General features: G+C 39.0%; 3 protein-coding genes across 10 annotated transcripts; all 3 read right to left on the bottom strand.

Moving 5' to 3' along the window:
- Positions 1-716: 716 nt before the first annotated feature.
- abl2 (c-abl oncogene 2, non-receptor tyrosine kinase) lies at positions 717-15,517 on the bottom strand. Of its 5 annotated transcripts, none has more exons than XM_072439463.1 (11): positions 14,880-15,517; positions 8,177-8,341; positions 7,380-7,675; positions 7,025-7,297; positions 6,682-6,766; positions 6,415-6,592; positions 6,147-6,331; positions 5,912-6,064; positions 5,710-5,799; positions 5,429-5,611; positions 717-4,642 (listed from the first exon to the last, which is right to left on the bottom strand). In XM_072439463.1, exons 1-11 carry the CDS (start codon positions 15,094-15,096, stop codon positions 2,868-2,870), a joined length of 3,600 nt encoding a protein of 1,199 aa, XP_072295564.1. In that variant the 5' UTR covers positions 15,097-15,517; the 3' UTR covers positions 717-2,867. The 5 variants fall into 5 exon arrangements, with proteins under 5 accessions (XP_072295564.1, XP_072295565.1, XP_072295568.1 ...); XM_072439464.1 differs by having other exon boundaries at positions 8,177-8,338; XM_072439467.1 differs by lacking the exon at positions 14,880-15,517 and adding an exon at positions 8,985-9,072.
- Positions 15,518-16,656: 1,139 nt separating this feature from the next.
- On the bottom strand, positions 16,657-21,666 carry soat1 (sterol O-acyltransferase 1). Of its 3 annotated transcripts, XM_072438900.1 has the most exons (16): positions 21,518-21,666; positions 20,997-21,145; positions 20,174-20,232; positions 19,778-19,926; positions 19,646-19,705; positions 19,106-19,213; positions 18,728-19,010; positions 18,578-18,656; positions 18,418-18,502; positions 18,287-18,332; positions 18,097-18,226; positions 17,912-18,009; positions 17,735-17,833; positions 17,103-17,238; positions 16,849-16,994; positions 16,657-16,782 (listed from the first exon to the last, which is right to left on the bottom strand). In XM_072438900.1, the coding sequence occupies exons 2-16, from the start codon at positions 21,142-21,144 to the stop codon at positions 16,717-16,719; spliced, it is 1,692 nt and encodes a 563-aa protein (XP_072295001.1). In that variant the 5' UTR covers position 21,145; positions 21,518-21,666; the 3' UTR covers positions 16,657-16,716. The 3 variants fall into 3 exon arrangements, with proteins under 3 accessions (XP_072295001.1, XP_072295003.1, XP_072295004.1); XM_072438902.1 differs by lacking the exon at positions 21,518-21,666 and having other exon boundaries at positions 20,997-21,177; XM_072438903.1 differs by lacking the exons at positions 20,174-20,232; positions 21,518-21,666 and having other exon boundaries at positions 20,997-21,117.
- Positions 21,667-23,169: 1,503 nt separating this feature from the next.
- On the bottom strand, positions 23,170-24,728 carry LOC140353953 (collagen alpha-1(V) chain-like). Of its 2 annotated transcripts, none has more exons than XM_072438749.1 (7): positions 24,557-24,728; positions 24,322-24,457; positions 24,120-24,246; positions 23,948-24,054; positions 23,789-23,869; positions 23,513-23,722; positions 23,170-23,433 (listed from the first exon to the last, which is right to left on the bottom strand). In XM_072438749.1, the coding sequence occupies exons 4-7, from the start codon at positions 24,041-24,043 to the stop codon at positions 23,290-23,292; spliced, it is 531 nt and encodes a 176-aa protein (XP_072294850.1). In that variant the 5' UTR covers positions 24,044-24,054; positions 24,120-24,246; positions 24,322-24,457; positions 24,557-24,728; the 3' UTR covers positions 23,170-23,289. The 2 variants fall into 2 exon arrangements, with proteins under 2 accessions (XP_072294850.1, XP_072294849.1); XM_072438748.1 differs by having other exon boundaries at positions 24,326-24,457.
- Between the last annotated feature and the right edge of the window lie 203 nt (positions 24,729-24,931).

The following is a 24,931-nucleotide window of genomic DNA, read 5'->3' as shown; positions in this document are numbered from 1 at the left end:
TTTAAGTAATAATTTTTCTTTTTTTTTTCAGGTATCCCACACATATTTTACTTTTCAATTTAACCCTTTATAGATTTTCAAAGAATATTTTTTTTCTAAAATCAAGGATTGTTTATTATAGCTTCTAAATCAAGTAACCTAGAAAGTCAAATCCAAGTTATTATTGTAGGTTCTTCAGGTGTTAGGTACACCTTTTAGTTTTTCGATTTAATTTTATAAATGTTTAAGACATACTTCTCTCAGTCAAGTGACCTCGAAAGTCAAATTCAAGTTTGTATAATAGTTTTAGTCTCCAGGTATCACATACACATTTTACTTTTTCAATTTAACCCTTTATAGATTTTTAAGGAATATTTTTCTTTAAAAAATCAAATGCAGCAAATATGTGTGAGGGGCACAGAGGCAGACTGACCCACTCCTCCACTGCTTTCTCCTATTAAGTGATTGACCCCATGTTAGCACTGGGCATTTATCTGCTCAAAACACGCGTCACACGTCTGGCTCCCCCAAATCTTCACGCCCACACTTTGACAATCTCCGGTGTATGTAATCTATTGTGATACTAAACATATCCAATTGCTACAGACATTCCTATGGCTTATTGTTTTTAATTATATTTCTTTGTTATATAGAAGGGTGGGCTCGGCTCGGCATCTATTTCAACCATTTGATTTCATATTTTCTCATTATAGAATGTAATATGGGAAAAATGACAATCATAATCAATACTTTTATTATTTACAATAAGCTTCACACTTATAAACAGAACTTCACAGTAATGTGAGCTTTAAATAAAAACAAAAAATATAATTTGTACAATACAAAATTTGTGAAAATCTGCCATTTTTATCCCTGTTGAGATTCACATATCACATTGTGTGTGTCCATCTTGGATTACATTGCACTCATAATTCTGAAGAAGTGGCCTTTGGTATAATGATTTGTTCACACATTCTCCAGATCCTCCAAGAGCAAAGGCATGCTCAAAGCGTAGAAAATAAACTGGAAATGGAATCTCAGATTATTTCATCTAATTTCTTACACCGCTTACATAAAATCCTGATGGTTTGTTTTGCAAAATGTGATTTTAAAATGAAATCGATTTGAATTGGAAAATTAAACCAAATACAAAAAAATTAATCAAATACAATTCTAAAACAAATACAAGTAACAAAGTACACTTAAGAGAACACTAAAACAGAGTATGGTAATAAAAGAGCAGCTTAGATTTAGTGTTTAAACAGAAAACATAGGTCGTCACAATAAAAATGTGAAAATGGCTTTGGAAACGAAGAACTTTCAACATTTGTAGACAAAGTGCACCATTGGGTTTCAAGTTGGCAGCTGTACAGAAATGTTCTTGGTCTTTTGATCACAATCTCAGGGCAAAAGATGATTTGAGTGTGTACATTTTTGCAGTGATTGTGTTCTGTACATAAATTAATTTTAAAAAGGCACCATGAATCCTATTGTAAATTGACCATCACAGTGAATAAAATATATATATAAAATAAAATATTGAGATTAGAAGACATTTGACAAATGAGAATGTGCGGACTTGCATTGTTAAAAAATAATTATTCAGATGTGTCATGATCAAATTAAGCCTTTTCCAGTGTAAATCAAAACAAGAGTTCCAACATAGTTTAAATTAATTTGATGGGATGTGCGGTTTGTGTGCACCATAACTGTACATGAGTATTTTTTGCTTTATGCATTGAGAAACTTGTGTGAAATACTTGTATGTATGTTATGTAAGGTGACATTAGGCCAATAAAATAATAAATAAAAGGCAATCTTATAGTATATATATTAACGACACATGCACATGAAGAACTGACCTGGACAATACATTCATAAAACATATTCAGGTCTGGATGGATGGGCCTTAGTCTTGTACTACATTAATCTCTTAATGGTATAACCATACATAAAACTTTTTGTAAATATGAAATAAATCATATTCAAACCAATTTCTTTCAAATAATCTGTAATTGAGAAAATAATTTAAAATTCAAGTTCATACATACACATTCTCCAAGAATTTCTTGGAACCACAACAATATACATTTTGCTCATGTGCTGAAGACATACTGCAGTTAATCTGTGGAGAAATCAGTACTGTGAGATTAGTCTCTCGGTCTGTGGTTCTACATAAAGAATTTGAGGCACCGAGGCCATAACAAGGCCACAGACAAACACTGTCCATATTAAAAAAGGACACTTCTAGGATAAACCACTACTCAACCATGTGCTCTTTTGCCCCAAAATAACTGGAGGTTAGGTCCCATTAGACAGAAATGCTGAAGTCAAGCATCAATGGACAAACACATTTTCTAAAAAGTACAGAATTTGACCCATTTATATGGAAATGTTTAAATGATTTTGGGCAATTTACAATACACTCTGCATATTGTTCAAGCCCATTTCATTGATCAGGTAAAATATGTCCAATCAAGCAAATACAAACGCTGTACAGCTTTAAATCTGGTTTGATCAAAATCAATCAATTCTAAGCCAAACCAGTTTCCTCATAATCTGGGTAAAATGCTGTACTCTGACATTCAGTCCACCCAACACTAAACTTGAGATCTGTGGACAAAGCTTTCCCCCCCATTTTCACTTAAGTGTTGACAACATTGAAAGAGAATGTGAGATTTAAAGCAACAGTTGACAATGAATTACTTAATTAATGCTGACAGGTATCATTGTAGTATGTACAAACCAAGTGTCTTTACTGGCATTTAAAACAGATAGTGTAAACAAATAAAAATAAAACTGTACTGATTTCTCAGAGGTACATTGTGTTTGTTTTCCAACATTGTCTGTTGGCTTGAATGAGCGGACTACCTTCACAGTCATTGTGCCTACCTTTGTACCACATCACTAATCTCTTTAATACAGCTGTGCAGGTTGTCCAGTACAGTGTTGGGCCCTACGTTATTCAAGCCTCCACATCCAGACGAAGAGGCCCTCAGTTCTTGCAGACTTAGCTCTAGCTTACCCACCGCCTCTCGAAAGGCAAATTTGTTTCTCATCTGAGGAATGCAGTCTACATAACCTGAGCAGAAGTCGAGCAGCTGATGACCAGCATCCAGTACATGGCCGCTGGAGGGGCTTTCAGAGTTGGCATTCAGGGCGCTGCTCAGACACTCTGCACATTCCAGCAGAGCCTCACGACTCACCCGCTCTGGTGGCACCCTTTCGGCTTGTTGCCTGGTTCGCCGCAGTGCTACTTTGGATGAGGCTGTGGTAGTAGCTCCATTTGCCATTTTGGTAGGGGTAGTGCTGATTGTGGTTGGAGATCCAGAAGAAGGGGGCACTTGTGGTGGTGGCACTGACGGTCTACCCGTCGTTGCTCCTCCAGAAGTCCGCATTGATCTTTGACTTTTTAACATGTCTCCATTAATTTCGACAGGGCCTGCACCAGCCTGCTCTTCCACCTCTGCACTGTTAGATTGCTGCAGACTGCGAAGCGTGGGAGGTGGTGGGGGGGCACACTTGGGTTTGACCAGTCGAGGTCTGTCTCTTTCTGCTTGCTCAGACAGCAATTTGAAACGATTCCCCTGAGAGTCTAGACCGACAAGGTGCACGTCCACTGGGCTGTGCTTCAGTGTAGGGGATATTAACACTGGAACTTTGTGATTGTGAGTTGGTGCACTTGTCGAGTTTGACAAGGAACTTGAATTAGAACCTTTAGAAGGAGATGACCAACTCTGCTGCCGCTCTATACCTGCTCCAATGTCCTCTCTTCCCTCTCTAACCCTGGTCAAAGTTTCAGAATCCCCCACCTCTCCTCCAACTGCAGGTGCTCTTAGTCCTATTGCAGTACTCCTTGGTAGTAGCTTGGCTTTGGGCCGATCTCTGATTTGAGCAGTCCCTTCATCCAGTCTCTTCAGCAAGGTTTCGGAGGGCCGGGCAGCACCATTTTCTGGCTGAGATGTTGTTGAAGCAGTCCTTTCAAGAGGTGGTTTTGCACTACGATTCCTAGGTAAAGTCAAGGCCATTCGCTCCAAATCAGGCAGACCAGCTGACATGGAGGATGTAGAATTGGACCTAGGAAAGGGTTTGGGTCCTCCTACTAGACTAGTGCCCTCTTCTGATGATGTGGGCTTCCCTGTCCGTAAACCCAGAGTCTTTTTAATAAGTCTAGGAGTAAAAAATCCTGCTAAACCACTCCAACTGCTAACGCTGGAAATGTGTGAATTCAGACCTGCTCCAGAAGGTTTTTGTCCAAAAGCAGCGCCACAGCAGCGCGACTGAGTTGGTTCAACATGGGAGTGAGAAGGTGAGGCTGAGAAGCCACTGAGACTGTCCGACTGGGGCAAGGGAGGAGGAGCACTAAAATCAGCGGTTGGTTCATATTTTTTATGAGGCTGAGTCTCCATTTCTCTGAATGAACTGCTCCTTTTAGGTGGAGTGGGAAGGTTCTGTTGCAGCTGAGACGATGGGGAAGAGGAGACAGTTTTTTTCCTGATAAAAGAACTAAAAAACCCTCCTTTGCGATCCCGGGTAAATGTGCCAATTTCTGGTCCATCCTCCAGGAGGTTGTTGGGAGACTTGTCTCTAGGCTGCTGCTTTCTTGGTAAAGCTGGAGAGCTACTTGCTCTACCATCACTTCCCAAAACGGCAGATACCCAGCCTGTAACACATAACATATACACTCATTATAGGGATTGGAAAGTTCCTCATAAGAACATTTAATGTCTTGGCAAATGATAAAAGTTAAAAAAGTATATGTAAATATAGATTTTCTACATATAGCATATATTTCTACATCTTAAAATGGGCATACAGGTGGCTCTGAAATGGTGACTGATCACCAAAACGTGTGTATATACTTTAATAATTAAGAGTATATTACTATTTTTTAAAAGATGACACAAGGAGGATTCTTTATTTCCTTGCTTATTGTAAATATCACTTTCATTGTAGTAAATGTGGTTAGTGATATGATGTTATATATTTTAAGTTATGAGACACATTACATAGATATATTTGTTTTTTGATATTTAAAAATATATTCAAACTGAAAAAATGCATGTATATAAATGATAAAAAACAACAAATTACACAATTCAAATTTAATAGTATGGTTATTCATGTGATGTCCATTGGCTGATACAGAATGTAGAACACAAACAAAGACAAATCAAAAAATGCTCAGATAAATAACTTAAATTCCTTTACATTCCCTTAAAAAAGCAACGTTACACGTTTATTTTAACGTAAGACTAAATGGGGTGAAAATAAATACTTCTGATGATGTAAGTTTATAAACCTGTAATGTAAAAACATTACTAGGGGAATATGATGGCTCTTCTCTTCAAACGGCGAGCTTGCCGACGCTGCAGAGTTGACTGTGAATCTGGCACACGTGTAGGAACGTAGCACGACTGGCCTGAGGTGACCATGTGTTTTTCTGTACCTGAGTGGCCTTGGATGCTGTGGTCAGGTCGCCCATCAAGTCCGCTCTCTATATTTTCTTTGTTCTCTGCATGCTTGAGCAGTGTACGAGATTTGGAAGGCAGCAATGGCATGTTGTGACCAAATGTTTGCAGTGGTCCACAATGACCTGAGGAGGCGGTCTTACAGAGCTCCTCTGCCACTTCTACAACAAAGTTGAACACAATTTAATTAATTTAAGGAATCAATTTGTGATAATTGCTGAGTGCGAATGCCACTAACAAGCAAACCACAAATCCGTACCTTCAGAGATACTAGAATCATGGAACATTGTTTCAAAAGCTTGATGAGTTTCTGCAAAAGAAGGCCTATCCAGTGGACTCCACTGCCAACCTAAAAAGTTAAGAAAAAAATAAACTATGTTTGGTTAAGCCAGTTATAACATTTATTCAATTAATTAACATTACTTTTTTTATAGACTTTACAAACTATAGAATGGACTCACAAGCTCGCATCAGTTCGTAGACCTTAGGTGGACATCCTTCTGGCTGTTCCATGCGATAACCTTTCTCCAGGAGGTCATAAACCTGGGAAAGATCAATCCCTGGGTACGGTGACATGCCGTAAGTGGCAATTTCCCAAAGTAGCACACCAAATGCTGTAAGGAATAATGTGTGTTAATTGAGAAGAAATTGCTTATTTAGTGTTAATTATGCCTTCATTAGCAAACTAAATCTAACCCCAGACATCAGATTTGATCGAGAATGTGTTGTAGGCCAGGCTTTCCGGTGCAGTCCATTTAATTGGAAACTTTGCGCCAGCGTGAGCAGTGTAGGTGTCACCAGTCATTAACCGACTCAGGCCAAAGTCAGCAACCTTTACGATGTGATTCTCCCCCACAAGACAGTTCCTTGCAGCAAGATCTCTGAAAAATCCAGCAACATATATTAATATAATACAAGAAAGAAAAATATTACAATTGGGGTTAATCATACAAGACATTCTTACCTGTGAATAAAGTTCTTCTTTTCCAGATACTCCATGGCAGAGGAGATCTGTGTGGCCATGTAGAGCAGCACCACGGCATTCACTTCATCCTTGTCACACTCTCTTAAGTAGTCAAGCAGATTCCCATGCGGCATGTACTCTGTAACAATGTAGAATGGAGGCTCCAAAGTACAAACACCTGCTCAAAAATACACAGGTGTCAAATGGCAGGTGTCATACAATATTAATGAACAATTAATGTAAACCGTAATCTTTTTGAATACTGACCAAGTAGCTGAACCAGGTTTGGGTGCTTAACCTCCTTCATGACAGCTGCCTCTTTGAGAAACTCCTCAACTTCCATGGTGTCTTCCTGTTATGGAAAAATACAATCAAGGTGTGACCAGGATAACAAGGTGTGACCAGGATAACAACCTGTACTTTTTGTGCCACCCTTTTAACTTGTAGGGTTAATGTCTGCCTGTAGGTGGCAATATACTACTAAAAATAATATATCTACGGTACAATAATTACAAAAAGAGGAAAATAGATGATTATGAGGGAGTAAAATATGTAATGCAAGACAAATCATAAAATATTTGTCAAAGGAACAAAAAAGATTGCTACTGACCTTAAGCGTTTTGACTGCAACTGTGAGGTTGTACTTCTTCCACACACCGACATACACCTCTCCGTACTGGCCTCCGCCCAGCTTGTGCTTCATGGTGATGTCTGTTCGCTCCATCTCCCATTTATCATGGATGGGAGACACTCCGTACACTGTAGGTTTGTTACATTTTGGCGCTGGGTAGTGTAGTGTGGTGACCAGGCCATCAGCTACGGTAGAATGATGATGGACGAGCTCAGCTAAAGTGGCAAACCGGCTCTCAGACGTCACATACACCTACAATTGGAGCATATCAAACAATATGAAGTGAAATAAAATGTCAGTCAAATAAATTCACGACAAATTTTGAGACTTTCACCTTTCCATCAGATGAAGTGTTGATGCGGTAGTGGTAGACTCTCCCCTCATAGCGAAGAGAAATAGAGAGCTGTCCAGGACTGCTTTCACTCTCTCGGACAAGGAAACTGCCGTTAATTAGAGATGATAAGAGATACTCTGCAGCGCTGCGAGACACAGGCCCATGGTACCAGCTGTGCTTCTCCAGACTGTTGACGGGGGTGATGTAGTTGGATGGCACCCAGCCTTGGCCATTCTTTGAGCGCACTTCACTCCATTCACCATTCTGGTTGTAGCCCAGCACTCGGAGCTTCTCACCTGAGCACGGACACAAAATCAAAGGATAGTGTTAGATGACATTTGTTGTAAAATGAGTCTGGTCATGCGCTTCTGCAGCTTACACAGGAAGTACCTGTGATCACTACATCATCACATTGTATTACATGGAGAAACCCAACTCACAGTAGGCAGGCTCAGTGAGTCATGGGTTAGACATGACCCGTTTACGTAAAAAGCATCTCAACAATGAAAGAGCTGCGTGAACCAGAATCAGTCAGAAAAAGCAGGGCCAACCCAGGCATGTAGTGACTGGTACCTTGACTGTGTTTGACGTCAGCTGAGATTAGTGGCAGCAATACAATGAGCAGGAGACTCAGGGAAGGTTGGAGGATCTCAGATCAGTCATATTTAGATATGAGAATTTATGTTACTGTAGCTTTCACAAAATTACTTTCAAAAGACTTTTGAAAGAAATCTATTCTGATAGAGTATAAATAAATAAACAATGATACATATTTTAAATGACCGTGATGTACTTGCCTTTAGTGATGCTTAGAGTGTTGTCTCCGCTAGCAACAAAGTCATAAAGTGCTACAAAGAGATTCGGGTCACTCTCAGCTGCCCCCAGGAGGTTCTCCTTGGAGCTCCATCGCACAGCTTCAGTCAGCGCCGCAGAGTCGAGGCCAAATGGACGGTGGAGCACTTCTGGAGAGAAAGCAAAGCGATAAAATTAAGAACACGTCAATAGATTGTCATGTGTAGTTTGCAACAGTGTACAATGTAGGAGGTCAAATGAATAAATACCTATTTGTCCATCTACATTGTTCAGACTGAATCCAGTTTTTAGACTATGGGCACTCAAAGCTGCCCACTCTTCCTCAAAACTGCTGTTTGCCTGTAGGCACCTTAAAGGCATTACTTCAAAGTCCTAATGTGGGAAACAGCAGCACAGCTACACTGTGCCTAGACTCCAGGTCAATGTGCTGTGGAAGTGGAGAGTAGATGACTTATAGACCAATAGCTACAAGGAGGAGGGGTTAAAATTGGACAATAATGAAAGAAACTATTTCCAAACATTGTGGTAACTACACAACACGCCCACACGCATACCCAACTACATAATGGACATGCGCCAGCTGCTGCCAAAGACACCGACTGCATGTCTGAACAACTGTACTTCAAGAGGGATAGGGTTAGGAAGAAAAATAACTGCTCGATAATGGTACAGAAGTCTACAGTCTCAAATACAGAGAAGTTAAACTACAAGAACAGTGCCATTAAAATAACTCAATCATTAAACATAAACAAGCTTAATTTGGGGAATAACTGCTACACGAAATGTTCTCACCTTTGTTCTGCAGCAACATGCACTGCATGGCAGCACTGGCAGTGACCTCGCTAAGCCAAAGCTCCCAATACATCTTTTACAAACATCTAAATGCTTCGAAAGGATTTTTAAAATGTTCCATGTTTGCTCCGTGTAGATAAATTGTTCAAAAAACTAACAAAAAAACTACACCTAAAAAAACTAAACTTCTTCTGGCAAGAATAACATGATGCAAGGTCCTCATGAGTCATGGTCCAAATGGCTTCTGGAGGGCTATGACACCCATGGTCAGTGCTGTTGGAATGAGCCCCTTGTGAAAGCAGAAGAGTCCAGGAGCACATGTGTGAAAGGGGAGGAGACTCAATATGAGAAGGCCGGAGGACAGCGGGGACAGAGTTTGGTGAAAGATGAGATGAATGTGAGTGTGTGGCTCAGAGCAGATGGCTCATCTCAGTCCTCTGGGAGGACAGGGTCTTATTGACCATCATTTTCTTGTAATCAGGGGTACAACTGTTTGAGGCAACTGCCAGAGCAGCTCAGATCACATTTCTGCATATCACACCCACATTAGGGAATGTCACAATGTCACAGTGATTTTATGCCAGAGGTCTAAGGGTCTCGTGCAAGTTATTATTGTATTCAACTAATTTAGGTCATGTATTGAAAGACCAGTTTTTATTGTTCACCCACAAAGCAGTAATTTTTTAAACAGTGGCTCAGTGGTTAGAGGGCTCGTACGTCATTGTCCACCATGCCTCTGTTCGATGTACACTGATGTGAGATAAGGATTGAGCACAAATGCACCAAAGAATGGAAGCAATGGATATTAGGCCAGCTACACTCTAGCAAGTGTTAATGTCATGTCAAAGTATAAACTTGAAATGAATGTTAAAAATGGTAAATTCTGCATCTTTGATATAAAACCCTCTTTGGCTGCAAATAAACTAGAATATGATGTCTAATAATATGAAGCTAAATTGTCTTCCGTCAACCCATTCAGAATAAATGTATTCATTGCATCCTAATAATGAACTAGTAGACGTTATACATTACAAAAATATTTGTTTCCTCCACATCTTTTTTTAATACAGAGGGATTACCTCAGTGAGAGACGCTCACTTCTTCATGGGTACCCTGTGTTGTTGACATCTGGTGATGTCATCATCAACGTTTGAGAAAAGTCTGAAATATGAACTAATACAAGAATAGCATGTAGTTCAGAGCATGTTTATAGAGAATAAGACAAGATATTTTGTATTTTGAAAAGGACTTAATTAATTGCAGTCTTTGCGATCTGCTAATTATGATCTCTATTCAATTGCGATAGATCTTTAAACAACAGGCAACATGAAGTATCTTACCCACGGACCCAATGTCTTTGTGCACACACGCACTTAATAGTCAAACATTAGTTGTAGTCATGGTGTAACTCGTGTGCTGAAAGCTTCAGCTTGAGGGGGCAGTTGTTCCTCAGGGGCATGTCGTGTGCTGCCCGGACTCGAGTATGTGCGCACTGCGACAGTAAAGAACATGTGTGAGAGAGAAACTGGGGCTTTGTGCTGTGGAGATAGAGGGCATGTGACGGCTGAACGCAACAACAGCTGGGAAAGGTGACCATGGCACATGCTGATGCCAAACTGTCGCAGCTGTCATCAAGAGTTGGTGTCAGCCAAAGCAAATCAAAGTGACGTTTCCCTGAACAAAGACAATCACCACAACACACAACTACAAGCCTGATGACGGCGAGGTTCTCCACAGTCTGTCTGCCCAGACTGTAGCAGCACACACACCAGAAAGAGAAGATGAACTAAAGATGTTCGGACCATGTGTGAGCGGTCAGCCTTCTACAGCCCAGAGGTGTGAGGTGGATTTAAGAAACTTTTACCCATAACGACATTAACAACTTCAACAATTTAATTAAAAATTACAACGAGGAGCATAGCAAAAATAACGCTAAGCTTATCCAGACCCATGCTCTTCATCTGAAATGACAAACACTAGGTGCAACAAACCCCACAGTGAAACGTTCTCAACAATGAAACCACAACAGATGGAGGTTTATTAGGTTGGTGTGAAGCAGCACTTTTGGTAGGGCTGCTATAATAAACACAAATCTATCATAATCACAATGATTTGGGCTGTAAAAAATATTATTTGAAAACCATTTTTAAACAAGTGTAGACGTTAACCTGGAGTAGAAGGCAATTAGTCATGCTTGTATTGTTATGTTCTAAATGCCACTGTACATATTAGACAAAAGAGTGAATTTCATTGTTAGGTTTTAGTACACTATCTTTTAGTACACCAAATATACAGAAATTCCACTAGAGAGAGCATCACCTGTTCATTCACGCCTAAGCCAACACCATTATGACTCCACCTCACAACTAAACTGATGCAACCCTCTATGACTAAAACATTCCATAGACACAAACTGGTGGAAACGCTTGTGAATGGCCTCCTCTGCCCCACCTCCTGACGGTTAATGCCTGCTAATGGGCTCTCATAAGTGCTCCTTCAGAAGTCTTCTGGCAACTAAGTTGTGCCAAAACCAACCTTACTGTGTCAATCAAATGTGAGGTCCATAAAGGCTTCCGGTTATGTAAGAGATTACCATCACAATTATATATGGTATACATCATTGAAATCAGTTATTACTGAAAACCCTGTGGAGAAAGAATCAATCACTTATATTAGTACAGCTATGTGAATTGTGTTTTTAAGCCACATTTGATTAGCTGAGTGAATTTTCTCCAAGTTGTAGGACAAAATGAATGCAAACATTATTTAGAACAGAGGCCAGTTAATTTAAATGTTTGTAACTGTTTTAGACTGGGTAAGATCTTTGTCTATATCGTTGTCTTTTTTTAAATGTAATTTTCTTAGAGAAATTTTGGCTTTATCTGACAGGATAGTATAGCGTGAAATGGGGATGAGACTGGGGATGAACATGCAGCAAATTGTCAGAGTCAGATTTGAACGTCCATGTCCACATGGAGCACAGGTGTATAATATTCTTCTTCTATCAAATTCTTCAGGGAAATTATGGGAGGCATAACACAGTAAATGTTGGATTTTTGCGATATATTGTGGCTATTGATGACAGGAAAGCAGACACAATGATCTTTGAGCATTTCACACACGAGCCGAGTCAAGTCACAAGAAAGATGAGAAAACGGACCACGGAACAAAGGAATGTTACAAAGCAGAGGACGTACAGGTGAATGACGAGACACTCCTCGATTTGACTCAAACCCAAGGCTAATCCTGCCGTCTGGCGAACTGCTGCTCTGTGTGTGTGCATGTGCGTGTGCATTTGTGTGTGCTTGTGTGTGCATGTGTGTGCGTGTGTGTGTGTGTGTGGGTTAAGCTGGCCTGGGGTGTAAATTTAAGCTGCTTTACAATGACTCAGTGTAATCATCAGACTGAAGCCCAAAGGCTTTTTTTCACAATGTCATATATAATCAGACAGGAGGGTTAGGGCAGTCATATTACTTTTATTTAAAGTAATATTAAATATTCTACATAAACTACAATATCTAGTTGGTCTAGTAAATTCATGTAATGACTAGAGTACAAACTGCACAAGTAAGAAATAAACAAAGGGCTATGTGTAATTCAGCACCAGCGAGGGTCTTCTACAGGGAATTAAAAAACTGGGCCGTCACTGACCAACAAGTTGCCTTTCTGCACAATACCATTAAAGATGACCAAGAAAGCTTTTGCAATTTGCAGATATGAAAGTGAGTCCAATGCGGTCAGCTCTGGAGTGGAAATGTAAGCAGCTCAGAAAGGATCCTGGAATCAAATCAATGCCACACAAGCCTGGCACTGGCATCTTTCTACCCTTCCTGCACCACATGTGACGCCATCACAGATCAGGAACAGACACTGTATTTTGGCTTGGCACAAATTAAAAGGTCGTGAGATGCTGCATTCATCTGCACAGCCAATCCCTGAGGACGTCCATAATCCAGGCCTTTGATGAAATAAAGTCTTAGTGTTAGAAAGTCGCTTTAGGGTTAGTTGGAGGAACTTTAATTAGTATTTTATCATCATCACCTGTGTTTTAAAATTGGTGTATGTAAAAATGTGTCAAATGTATAATTCCTACAACACAGACAGTTGACATCACATGTTTTTTTTTGTTTAATGTGGCCTTCTGTGTCATTTTGTGTCCAGTTTCAACAGGAGCTGTGCCCATGGCTCCTCCTGGTGGTTAGCTGCAGTTATATATACACAATTTATTGGATTACTTATGCAACACGTTCACCATTATCACCATCAGGATCAAAATCAGGATAAACTGGGCTACGTTTTATCATATGATTAACACAAACTCCAGGGTTAGTATTACCGAACAGAGGGCACAGTTAAGTGGATGGGTCTTTAATCTAATTTCCCCGAAGACGCAAATCAGCTTATGTTCTTGGATCTGTGACTTTCTTTAAGAAACATTAACAGCTATGCGTGTAAACAGCAACAATAAGGGTAAGACTCACTACTGCCGCCAAAAACACACTAAGCTTTTGATCTGCCCTAAATGTGATGATCTGATTATTTAAAAAATATCCAGTGCGTCACCATCCTTGTTGAAGAGAGGTGAAATAGAAATGGACAAAAAAAATTGTCTTGGCCATTGTTTTAAAGATACAATTTATATTTTAGCAAACAAGAACAAATTAAAGTGATAAAACAATGAATTTCACATTGACGCATGCCAACTTGACAAGATAAACCTGCTGCACCAACTAGTGACTAAACAACATTTCATGTAGAGGCCATCTGTATTGTGCTATCAGTGTTATTATTGAATTAAATTTCTTAAAAGTTCTGTTCTTTCTGAATAGTCTTGGTAGCAGCATAAACATTCAGCATCAAGAGAAAAGGGGAAGAGATGTGTGGCAGGGGCAAACTAGAGCTGACTTGTCATAATTTTGCTTTGTCCTGGAATAAAGAATGCAGAAGTAGGAGTGCACAGTGACAGTTATAAAGGAAAAACAACATTTCATATTATAATCTCAGCCAAAGTATATTGGGACAAATCAACATTCCACAATTATAAGCCAATCAGTCAGCAGCAATAGTTGAAATAAGTAATTATTAATGGTGTTAGACACATACTACCACATACTTCCAAGATTTATTATCAGTTATCTGTCCTTTCCCACTGTATCTACTTGCGTTGTAACACCAAAATATCCCCATGTGTGGACAATAAAGGAATATCTTATCTTATAAATCACACAGGTTCATTAACTCCTCATTACAGACTCATACTGTTACAGAATCATACTACAATGATTATCCACAGTCTGCCAGGCGATACTGCATGTAGAAACATACAGAAAAAAACAGGCATGTGCGGGCAGACATCATCATCTATTGAAGATGTCTTGCGGAGTTGAGTCGATAGCAGGAATGCAAAGGCAACACCAGAAACACAACAGTGAGAGCCCAATAGTCACGTTTCCTCTGCCACAGTGCAGCCTTAGGATGTAGTACTGCATGTACAGAATACACTCATGCAGACCAGGCAAGTGGGCATGTAAAAGCCTTCAGATATTGTAATAATGTGAGCATTTGGTGGCTTATAGTGAGTTAATGGGGTGGGAATGCTGCCTCAATCACCCAAGGCAAAGAAAGGAGGACACAATACAAAAGGAACTGTGGCTTCCTTCCTTTAAAATCCCTGTCTACCATTTTGGTGCATCCAACACAATTCTTGAAAAATTAGGAACATAATGGACATTCATGTTTTACGTAGTTGAATCAAGTACACATTTGGAGCCTGACAAATCGTGCAAGTTTAAATGTGTTTCCGGTTGTCAGGGCACTGTGTTAGCAGCTGCTAATCAGCAGTAAACATCCAAACAGCAGAGACCCCAAATGGAGAAATCACGGCGGTCCACTAACCTGAATGAAATGTGAAGATATTGATCCCCGGGTCCAGCACCGTGGGCACGACAGCCCTGCCGGGGGGTGTCCCGGTGCTTGTGCCGGGGTCTCTGGGTCTCCTCCCGACACCGCTGCTCCGACTGCTTTTGCCCTGCTGCGGCTGGGACGTGTGCGGCTGCGGGGGCTGGAGTCCGGTCGAGGTGCTCTCTCCGACCCGGCCGACCTGCTGTCCCATCCCGACAGAAAACGTGAAAATAAAACGCGAACAGCCGCCGTGCCTCTGCTTCACATCCCCAGAGTAAAGCGGCCTGGTCCACAGTGATGATCCCCTCCCCAGTCCCAGCCCAGGCTAACAGCGCTGCTACCTCGTTAGCCTGTTAGCTTTTAGCAGCACAGTGAAACCCACCCACTCTTCCTCCGACAATAAAAACACAAAGTTTGCGTATGACTCTAATTGATTTAATTTGTCTAACTCCAACGCTACTCGAGAGTTTCTGAACGGTGCCACGCGAGTCTTGTTCCCACAAACGTGAACCTTTCAGCAGGGTTTTGGCGTTGTCCGACCACTACGCGCCCCCTCTGCCGCCGCCATCTTTACCGCAGAGCAGGAGATGTGCGGAGAGGGGGCTCCGGGGGTCCACCGCCTCCTCCTCCGCTCTACGCACATGGAACTGTCTTCAAAGGACGACTTCCAAGGAAAAGGGAAAAACTCAAATCACTTTTAATCTGCAATTAGAGAACACTTATCCTTTCGCTGTGTATCTTTCTTTGTAAGTTTTAATATTTAAAAAAAGAAAACTACCGAAATTAACAGTGATTGGGGGACATTTTTGAAGCCAACAACTTTGCTTAGCAAAATTTATTTTCAGCAGTGATATTGATATTTTAATAATTAAATTGCTGTTGAACAGATAAATATTGTATTGTTTCCAAATGACAAAGCATACGGTCTACATTTCATTATGCACTCGAGTATAAAGACACAAGAATCCTAGAGCTAAATTACGACAAAGCTTAATATGATCATTTATCAAATCCTGATGTGTTGTGGTCAATAGTTGCATGGTCGTGGCTCGTGTGGATTCCTCGTGCGCTTATTGTGGTCTCCGGACCATGGTGGGCCATTGGCATTAGTACACTGCCACCATGCGGCTGTTTGCCTTTTGAGCATTTCCAAAATCAGCAAATTTAAAGAAAATGTCAGTGATTGTGTTATTGTCAAATATATCAATGTTCAATTGAAAACTTAAGACTTTACATTGGTAAATTATTTTACAATTACAACAGATCTATTTTTGTGTCCATGAAAATCCATACCACATTAGATACAAAATTATGTATTTATGACCAACTTTATAGGTAATGTTACATTTCAAATATTAATACATGTCATATTACATATAACTTTTCACGGTAAATTGTTACTTTCTGAATAATACTTTAAATTAATAGTTTGTATTTAGCTGCCTTTTCATTATTTCAAACATCCGTAAGAAGAATTTGCACAGGTTATGTGTTTAAGCCATGGAAATATACTTCATGGATCAAGCATTATAAACAAATAATGCTTGGAAAACAAATAAATAACATAAATAAACAAATAAATCAAAGTATTCAAAGCAATTTCTTTGGTCATTTGTTATTTTTTTCCTGTAACTTAAAATGATAAAGTAAAGCGGTTGGTATTTTAATGTAGCCTTTTGACACACTGGAGTGGTCAGTGTGTCAATACATACATACATACATACATACATTATTCATTCATGTCTTGTGCATTAAATAAAACAATCATGTGCAACTAAGAAAGGCTGGTTGGCATTTCCTCAAGTATCCTCAGGTGCAGGAAACACAGGTTTTAGTCTGCATTTGTAACTCTCTCACAGTTCCAGGATCGTGGCTTTAATAACTCAAAGAAGGAAGGCTGTGAGAGAAAACAATCACCAGATTAAATCATGTTATAATATGTGCATGACAAAAAGTAACTGACCTCCTTCAAGGGACAGTAGCTCTGGGCGTACCACTCCTGAGAGTACAGACTGATAATGACACCCTGGCCAAGGAAGAGGGACGTCCACATAATTATGTTCCAGATGGGCCCTTTTCTTTGGTCATGAAGTATAAAATTAAACATCACTATAAAATAACATGAAATAAAATTAATAATGTAAGTGATTATCAAAAAGGGTTATCAAAAAGCCTATTATGTATATTTTTTAAGATGTCTATATTCCTTTTTCTTACTTCCGAAACACATGAAGAGGCAAAAAAGAACTGGATAGAAGAAGCCAAAGCAGACAGCAAGGATGTACTCGTGGACCACAGCAGAAACCGTGAACACAAAAAGCATGGCTCCTGCTCGAAAACGTTTCTGTGAAATCTAAAAACGCACACAAAAGTTGTAAGAAAGTAACATTTTGTTAAAGGTTATTCATTTATTCTATTGCCCTCGCAGTTATATTCGTTATCACCAAAGGGGCACCGTGTAGATTTGATGGTATAGCTTGTCTACATGGAGATGTTATAGCTTTGCCCATTTCACAATATGGCATTAAAGTTGTACGACTGTAAAAGCAGTTGACACCAGCATCTGGAGAAATTTTCACAATTTCAAAACATCAATAATTGACTAAATTAATCATTATAGTGCCTATTGTGGAACATCCAAGGTAAAGGCATCTCCATGGAAACAAGAATTACAGAATTGTTTTAAAATCATAACAATATCAATCATACAAACCATATACTAGTCATGTTGGACTTACTAGACATTTTAGTATCTATATTACAAATGAATAAAAAAAATATCTTCAATAAAATGTACAATTTGTATTTCTTTGTCAACCCAAATACCAAGATACAAATCCATTACTGACCCACAGAAAGTCACGATAGACGTAGTAGTAAAGCCAGTCATGAACCACCACGTTCCATGTGCGATAGTAATTGGCAAAAGAGGTTGAATTCCACCAGTCCTAGGACAAAGACAAAATGATTAAGTAAACATTATAAAATCAAAAGCATGAAAATATGTCTTGATTGGCTCTATGCACCTTGTAAAACATTCTGTCAGCAAAACAAAGCATTTCAGCAAAAGCGTTTAGCCAGCAATGAAGGAAGGCAAAGAATCCCAAGAACAGAACTAATACTCCTGCAAAATATAACCTCCACAAGTTATGCAACAAAACAAAACAAAACAAAACAAAAGTTAAAAGTATAAAGACATCAGACATTGTACCTGGTAGAATTGAGTTGAAGATGCATAGAACCATGGCTCGCAGGTCAAAGAACTGTAGGCTGATGCTGCGAAATTGAGGGATGCAAAGCCGCACAAACACGTAATAGGCATAAAACAGACAGCCTAGAACCTGATGATAAACAAAGTAACATTACACTGTGCATACACCAGGAGTAATGCAATATCGTACCTGAAGAAACTTTGTGGCCACGTAGCCCCATCTTATCACAGGGTTCCTTTAGAGAAATGTGGTAGGATTTAAAAGGCAAAACAGTTCCATTTTATCAGTGGCATCAATAGCAATATTAAAGTTAATTTTACCTGGGATACTCGTCTCGATAGATAAGAGTTGGCGCAAATAAGAAATAAAGATAATGAGAAATCCGAGGGACCTGCGGGTTTGGGCCTGAACAAAATTGCATATTTCGGATTAGTTCATTAGTAAGGTTGATCATAAATGTAACATAATAAAGTAACATACTCCCTTTGTCTTTGGTCCAAGCTAACACTTTTGGCACATTCTCTCGAACAAAAGAATGGGCTTTCATAATCAAGCGAACCTGCAATTAAAATGATAACAAAAAATGATGTGAAAGTGTTTAATGAATAAATATAGCTAAAAGTCAATTACCTGTTCTAAGATAATGATGAAGCGGGACGCAGGTGGTAAATTGTAGATCACAACCACATAAGTAGGCAAAAGTCCCAGACCCAGAGTCTGGTACAGCAAATACATTGAACCAAACAGTCCAGTACAAAGCCTGGGGTAACTGTAAGAACCAGCCTGACTCTGCGACCAAAAGTAGAACAGAGTGTACGGCACAAGGACAGACAAGAACATGCAAATCCATGTGCAGACCACTACAGGAAACTGTCCAAAAGCATAGACAAGTAGGTCAAAATCCAGTACAAGTCTAAAAGAAGAAAATAGAGAAACGTAGACTTAGAAGACAACATTTGAAATTCTGAGAGTAGGAATCTTTAAAAAAAAATAAAAAGTCCACCACACCTGCCTTTATCTAAAAAATCCACCACTAAAGTACTGAGGATGAAAAGAATGAGCAGAGCAATGAACATGTGGTAAATTGTTCGAATGTGGTTCACCTCAAACAATTCACTGAAAAACAAATGCAACAAATTAACAAAGAACACATTTCATATTTTTAATTCCCTTAAATGAGCAGTTAAAGGTGTACTATGCAACTTTTCATGTTGGACCACCTGCTTGCCATAATGGAGACATTATTGCTTTACATGGAATATTCCACAATAGGGCATTAAACCTACATTTTGCATATATTAAAACAAAGGTATTCAATTCCAAACAAAACATGTACTGTTACTATGAGCCTCCTCCAGATCTGAACGGTAAATTGGTCTGGTGGCGTCACTTGCTCGTCTCTATGGAGATAGATGACTTTAATGCCATACTATGAGATATTCCAGGCAAAACAATTCTATCTTCAAGCAGACAAGCAGGTGGTGTAGCTTCCACAAGACAAAATTCAAAGTGCATCTTTAATCTGATAACAAGTTCAATCAAACTCACTCTAAGAGAGACCTCCGATTCACAAACTGTTTTCCCTGACCATGAGGGGGGCGAAAATTTCTGAAAACATTAGAATAAAGTTAAATGATTAATATGAACATTAAGTGATACGTGGATGACCTTAAGTGGTACCCGAGTTTGTTCCTCTCCTTGTCTGAGAGGGGCGGGGAGAACACAGCGGACACCGGAGCCGGCTCCAGGCCGGTCGATTCCTCTATGAGACTGTCCATAAAGTCATTGACGTGGCTATCAAACTGACGCATCAGGTCACTCTTTAAGACCTGAACAAAACAGAAACTAATCATTTACAGGTCAAAGATAAACAATACACAGAATCAGAAAAAAATAGTTCAACTATCAAATGCTTCCCCTTTCATTTTGTTTATTTCATCATTAATACAGAAAGTGAACAGAGAGATCATTTAACAGTTCCTAAAAAGCTAAAATAGAGCTTGAATAGCTAATCATAAAGGTGTGTGCGGTCTATTGATTCAGTGACAAAATAACAAAAAAAGACTCATCTGTTACCTCAGCCCTTCTTTTTAGTTGCAGTTTTTTGCTTATTACATGCTCCACTTCCATTTTTTCTGATTGCAAAAAACAAAATACATGAATTAAAAGTTTGTCATAGGTTAGTGTTTTGGCATAAATCACCATGTTCTGGCACACCCATATTTATAATGACACAAGTTGCCAAGTTACCCATGGCATAATGATAAGGATAAGTAAACGTTGGCAATGTTTAAACGTTGACTTGAGATAAGACTAAATCTAAATTACGGAGACGGGGGTTGGTTATCACATTTTACTTCAATGTTAAGTAAAAATATAATAGTTTTTCCAAAATTATGTTGATAGTCGAATATTGTATGTCATTAAAAAGAGGAACGTAAGAGCCAACAGTAAAACATTAGTATTCAAAGCTCAGTTTAAAAATGTGTCTGCTGACTTTTAGATTAAAACTCCACTCATGTTAATACTGAATGTTATATTTATAACCCTTATATATTCTAACCCTACTCTAACAGCCCAAATAAATGATAGTTGTTTTTAAAAAAAAGTTTTGTATTGTTATTTTTGTTCCTATTTAGTCTCTAATTTGTTTTCTAGATTAAGTATAACTTTGACCATTTCCAGCAGAGGAAAAAAATGTTTTAATTCACCATGGGATTTTATATTCCTAGTTAAATGGTTTTGTATTACATGCACTGTTCTAATCTAACTTTAAGTGGATAGGAAACAGTGGAATATTTTGTTACCCGAGACTTCAAGCTTATTTTTGTGTTGTCCTAAGCATTAGATAAAACAAATTATGCCATAGCTCTGAACTAGAAATAGTCAATGATCTTACCATACTTTTTCAGGTAGTTTTCACCATTTTGTGGTTGTTCTGTCTGAGGTCCTTCACCATCCATAGTGTCGTTGAGGTCAGGTAGAACTGGCATTTTAGGAAGGGCAGGACAGCGGGACCGCAGAACACTTTCTTCTTCAGGTTTCATTCTACGTCAAACCCCAAGACAAACACATGTAAATAAGACAACACACAGAGACAGCTGCGCATGGACAATGATCCTGGGACTGGAACTAAAGAAAGTATGACAATGACAAATAAAGCAACGAGGAATCTCAGCGATACACAGTGCAAACACAGCTGACAGTCAAATTAGGTTCACATGACATGAGCACACATTACAAGCCTGTCACTTGTCCTCTGAAACTCTGGCTTTAACATCCTCTCCTCTAAATAACATACACATAATCTAAGTTCCATATCAACATGAAAACCACTTGTTTGCGTCTCTGTAGCTATCAGGCAAACATGCACGACAGGCGCCGGAAGATACAATTTAAAACCCAACGCACGGCACTTACTTCCTCGGTTTTTATTGGTGGTTGTTGTCCTGACTAAAACGCGCGTCTGTCTGCGGAGATCGAGGCCAATGCGTCCCTGAATTCTTGGGAGACGACATGAATCTGAGGAGGGGAGCCGCACACCTTCTCCATTGTATAAAACTGTGGCGAGCACGCGCCTGGGCCTGATTGGCTCCTCGTCTCTCCTCCTCATGACGTCACGGGAGCGTGTTGATTTGTATTTTCACGCTTTTCACTGACCCGGTCCACACATTTTGTCTATTGGGTCCGTAGACTTTCAGCTACATGTTTCAGCTACATGTTGTACGTTATTTTGAGGAGTTTTCCCCACTCAAAATATTTCTAGTTTTAATTTGTTCATTGCTATGGCAACGGTCTTATTTTATCTATTTTAATTTCATTGACCTTAATTTCTCATCATACTGAAACCCATGGATAGTCCCACACAGACGTGGATAGTATAGCCAAAAATTGTAGTTCTATTAAGTGAAGTTACATCAAAATGATATTCATGTAATGGTCCTAGAAACAATCTGATCATGTTTTTATTGCAATGACGAAACAAAACACGTGTCCTTACTGTGAGTGGGCTTACACCTCCACAAACCTGACTCATATAATTGGCCAAGAGGTGTCTTCAACATCTTGTTTCCATGGCACTATTGTACCGTTGACTGTAATATTCCACAGTATGGCATGAAGCTTATTCATCTCAATGAAGAATGTTCTGAAGTATGGTTTTGACTTTCTGTTTGATGGAATCATGCAAGGGATACGCCACCTTCAGAAAGTTGTAAACTGTTGTTTTAAATAATTGTAATTTAAATGTCCAGATGTAAGATCTGATTTATAATTTGAAGTTAATTACATTTAAGGGCAAAACATTAAGTATTGCAGGAAATCTGTTTTCTTTAAAATGAGAAAAAACAAAATCACAACAGAAGGAGTGGTGCAAGAAACACAGTGGGAAGAGGAAAACCTTTACTCAATAAGAATACTGTCACGCCAAATAAAATGTAAGAGGAAAAGTATGCTGCAGAAAAAGTAGTATATTACTAAAGTAAATGTAAGTGAGTAAATGTACTACCATTCTCTGGTCCTAAACGGTCAGCAGGCTACTGTATTTTTTCAATACGTACAAGGTATCTTACTCAATGTTGAAACACATTTGAGTGGAAACTTCATTGGAGTGTGATACTGGTCAAGAGCCATTTAAGTTCATAATCAAACAACAGGATATTGAGGAATATGAGGAACATGATGCTGGTGACTTAGACAGTCCCACAAATTCTGCAGGCTGTTTAATTAGCTTTGCTTCAGTAAATTATTCTGTGGACTTTGGAGAGCTTTGTGCATTTTATTGAACCCATTGCACTCCTCCACCATGTCAATTCCATGGCTTTGTTGGTTGTCTGTTATGGTACTCAATTTCAGGGCCTAGTAGCACATAGGTTTGATTTTAAATGTGTCTTTTACTACTAAGGAATTTTACTTACTTTGCTATTTTAATCAAATAAACGCATGTTCTGCTTGCTTATGCTCCTCTAAATGCCACAGAGTCACATGTCTGCAATAGCCCCCAGGGTAAAAGGTTTTATTTGATTTTATTGGTGATGTCCATCAATCAAACAAATATAATTTCATTTCTAGCCTAAAATGGGTTGATGTATAACGTAGTAAGATGTTTTATACAGCCAAAAACAGCTAAACATTTTGAATGGATATGAAATAAATAAATACAAAACATATAAATAGAAGCAGGTGAGTTATAATCACAGAAAACACAGAGGACCTAAAACAACAGTAACATTAAATAATGCTTCACCCGTTTCAAAACCAACATCTCTGACAGGAAGTAACTCCATATCACCACAATGAAGCTCTGTGCTCCCCACTGTCCTCACAACCAACTCGAGCTAGAGACAAAAGAAAAAAACACTTTTGAGATTTGAAATACAATCAAAAACATGCAAGTATTACGCAGATATGTCTTACCACACAGCCACTTCTACTCTCAGTGATAAAGTGTGAACTTATTTCTTTGTCAGTGTTTCCGAGGATGTGAAAGAACTTGTTTACTGAATTAGTCGTGCATCTTGAGGAGAGCAGATCTGCAATACAGCTGATCGTCATGTGCTGAAACGAAGAGTGGCTGTGCAACCGCAAAAATCTCAGCTGAACAACATCCAGTCCTGCGTAGTCGAACTAACAGACACACATAATGTAACACACAATAATACATATAATTCCACATGCTAACAATGCATTTACCTTGTTTCCACCATGTTGTTGACTAAACCAGCTGACTAATCTACTTGTAGATTTTTTCTCTGGTTTCCATTGCATGTTTTTCTACAATCCCAAAGAAACGATATGTATATATTATATTTTGTAAAGCTTTGAAAAATACAAAAGCTCTCAGCGTTTAACCTGTGGCTTTAAAGGGTCTAAGCACGTTGTTCCCCCCGCTGTGAAGTTGCAGAACACCTTCAAAGCATCATATGGACAGCCATGGTTTGGATCCATGAAATAGTAACCTAAACAAAATGTATATATTTATCTGCTCTTGTCTGTCTTCTTAAAGTTGAATGTTTGGAATCACCATCAGTTAGATGCGGCTGTGTGAGTCCTAATTCACGGCAGGTTGTCGCTGGATTGTCTTCAGTGCCCAGTGGCCAGATAAATGATTGATCTTTTATTAGTGACCTCTTGAGCCTTCGCCTGCGAGTCTTAAAAGATAAAGAGATCAGTACATGCAGAAACTAAGGACTTTAATTCGACACTCATGATGGCACAACTTGTACCAACTTTTTGATGACCTTTGGTCGTAGCTTCTTCTGTGGATTTTTTTTTGAGACTCCCAACAGGCCTGGATTTTGATTTAGGCTTTTTCAGATGCCTTTGCGTGAACTTGTTTTTTCCATGAGCTCCAGGTTTTCCCTATGAAGCATTTAAGGATAAAAAAATCTCATTGGCCTCAGTTCAACCATGTCAGTTCCAAAACACACATATAATAGTTTTAATTGTGTCACATCTTACAGGAGGTCCATGTTTTCCCTTTTGGCCTTTTGGTCCTTTGCTGCCCTCAATACCCTTTATTCCCTGTAACAGACACGCATTAAGTAAAAATAAACTGGTATGAATGACTGATGTCAAATGATGTGACTCTAATACGTAGAATGATGACTGACCTTTCTTCCCAGTTGTCCCTTAATTAATAAAAATGAAAGAGAGCTACATTATACTTTGAAAAAAGTTTTACAAAGAGTAAACTAAATAAAAGTTGGAGTAATATTAGATCATACTAGATCCAGGCGTAATAAGATGTGGTTTCAGCTTACACATTTTCGGATGATTTTGTTTTATGTAAATAAATGTATAGAGTAATTTATTTTACCCAACCGAAATAAACTC

Source organism: Eucyclogobius newberryi, unplaced genomic scaffold (genome assembly GCF_026437365.1).
Source record: "Eucyclogobius newberryi isolate DKJ021-1_F unplaced genomic scaffold, fEucNew1.0.hap1 SCAF_9, whole genome shotgun sequence".
Classification (NCBI taxonomy): Eukaryota; Metazoa; Chordata; class Actinopteri; order Gobiiformes; family Gobiidae; genus Eucyclogobius; species Eucyclogobius newberryi.
The sequence above is the reverse complement of the archived record's forward strand: the minus strand, read 5'-3'. Positions and strand labels throughout refer to the sequence as shown.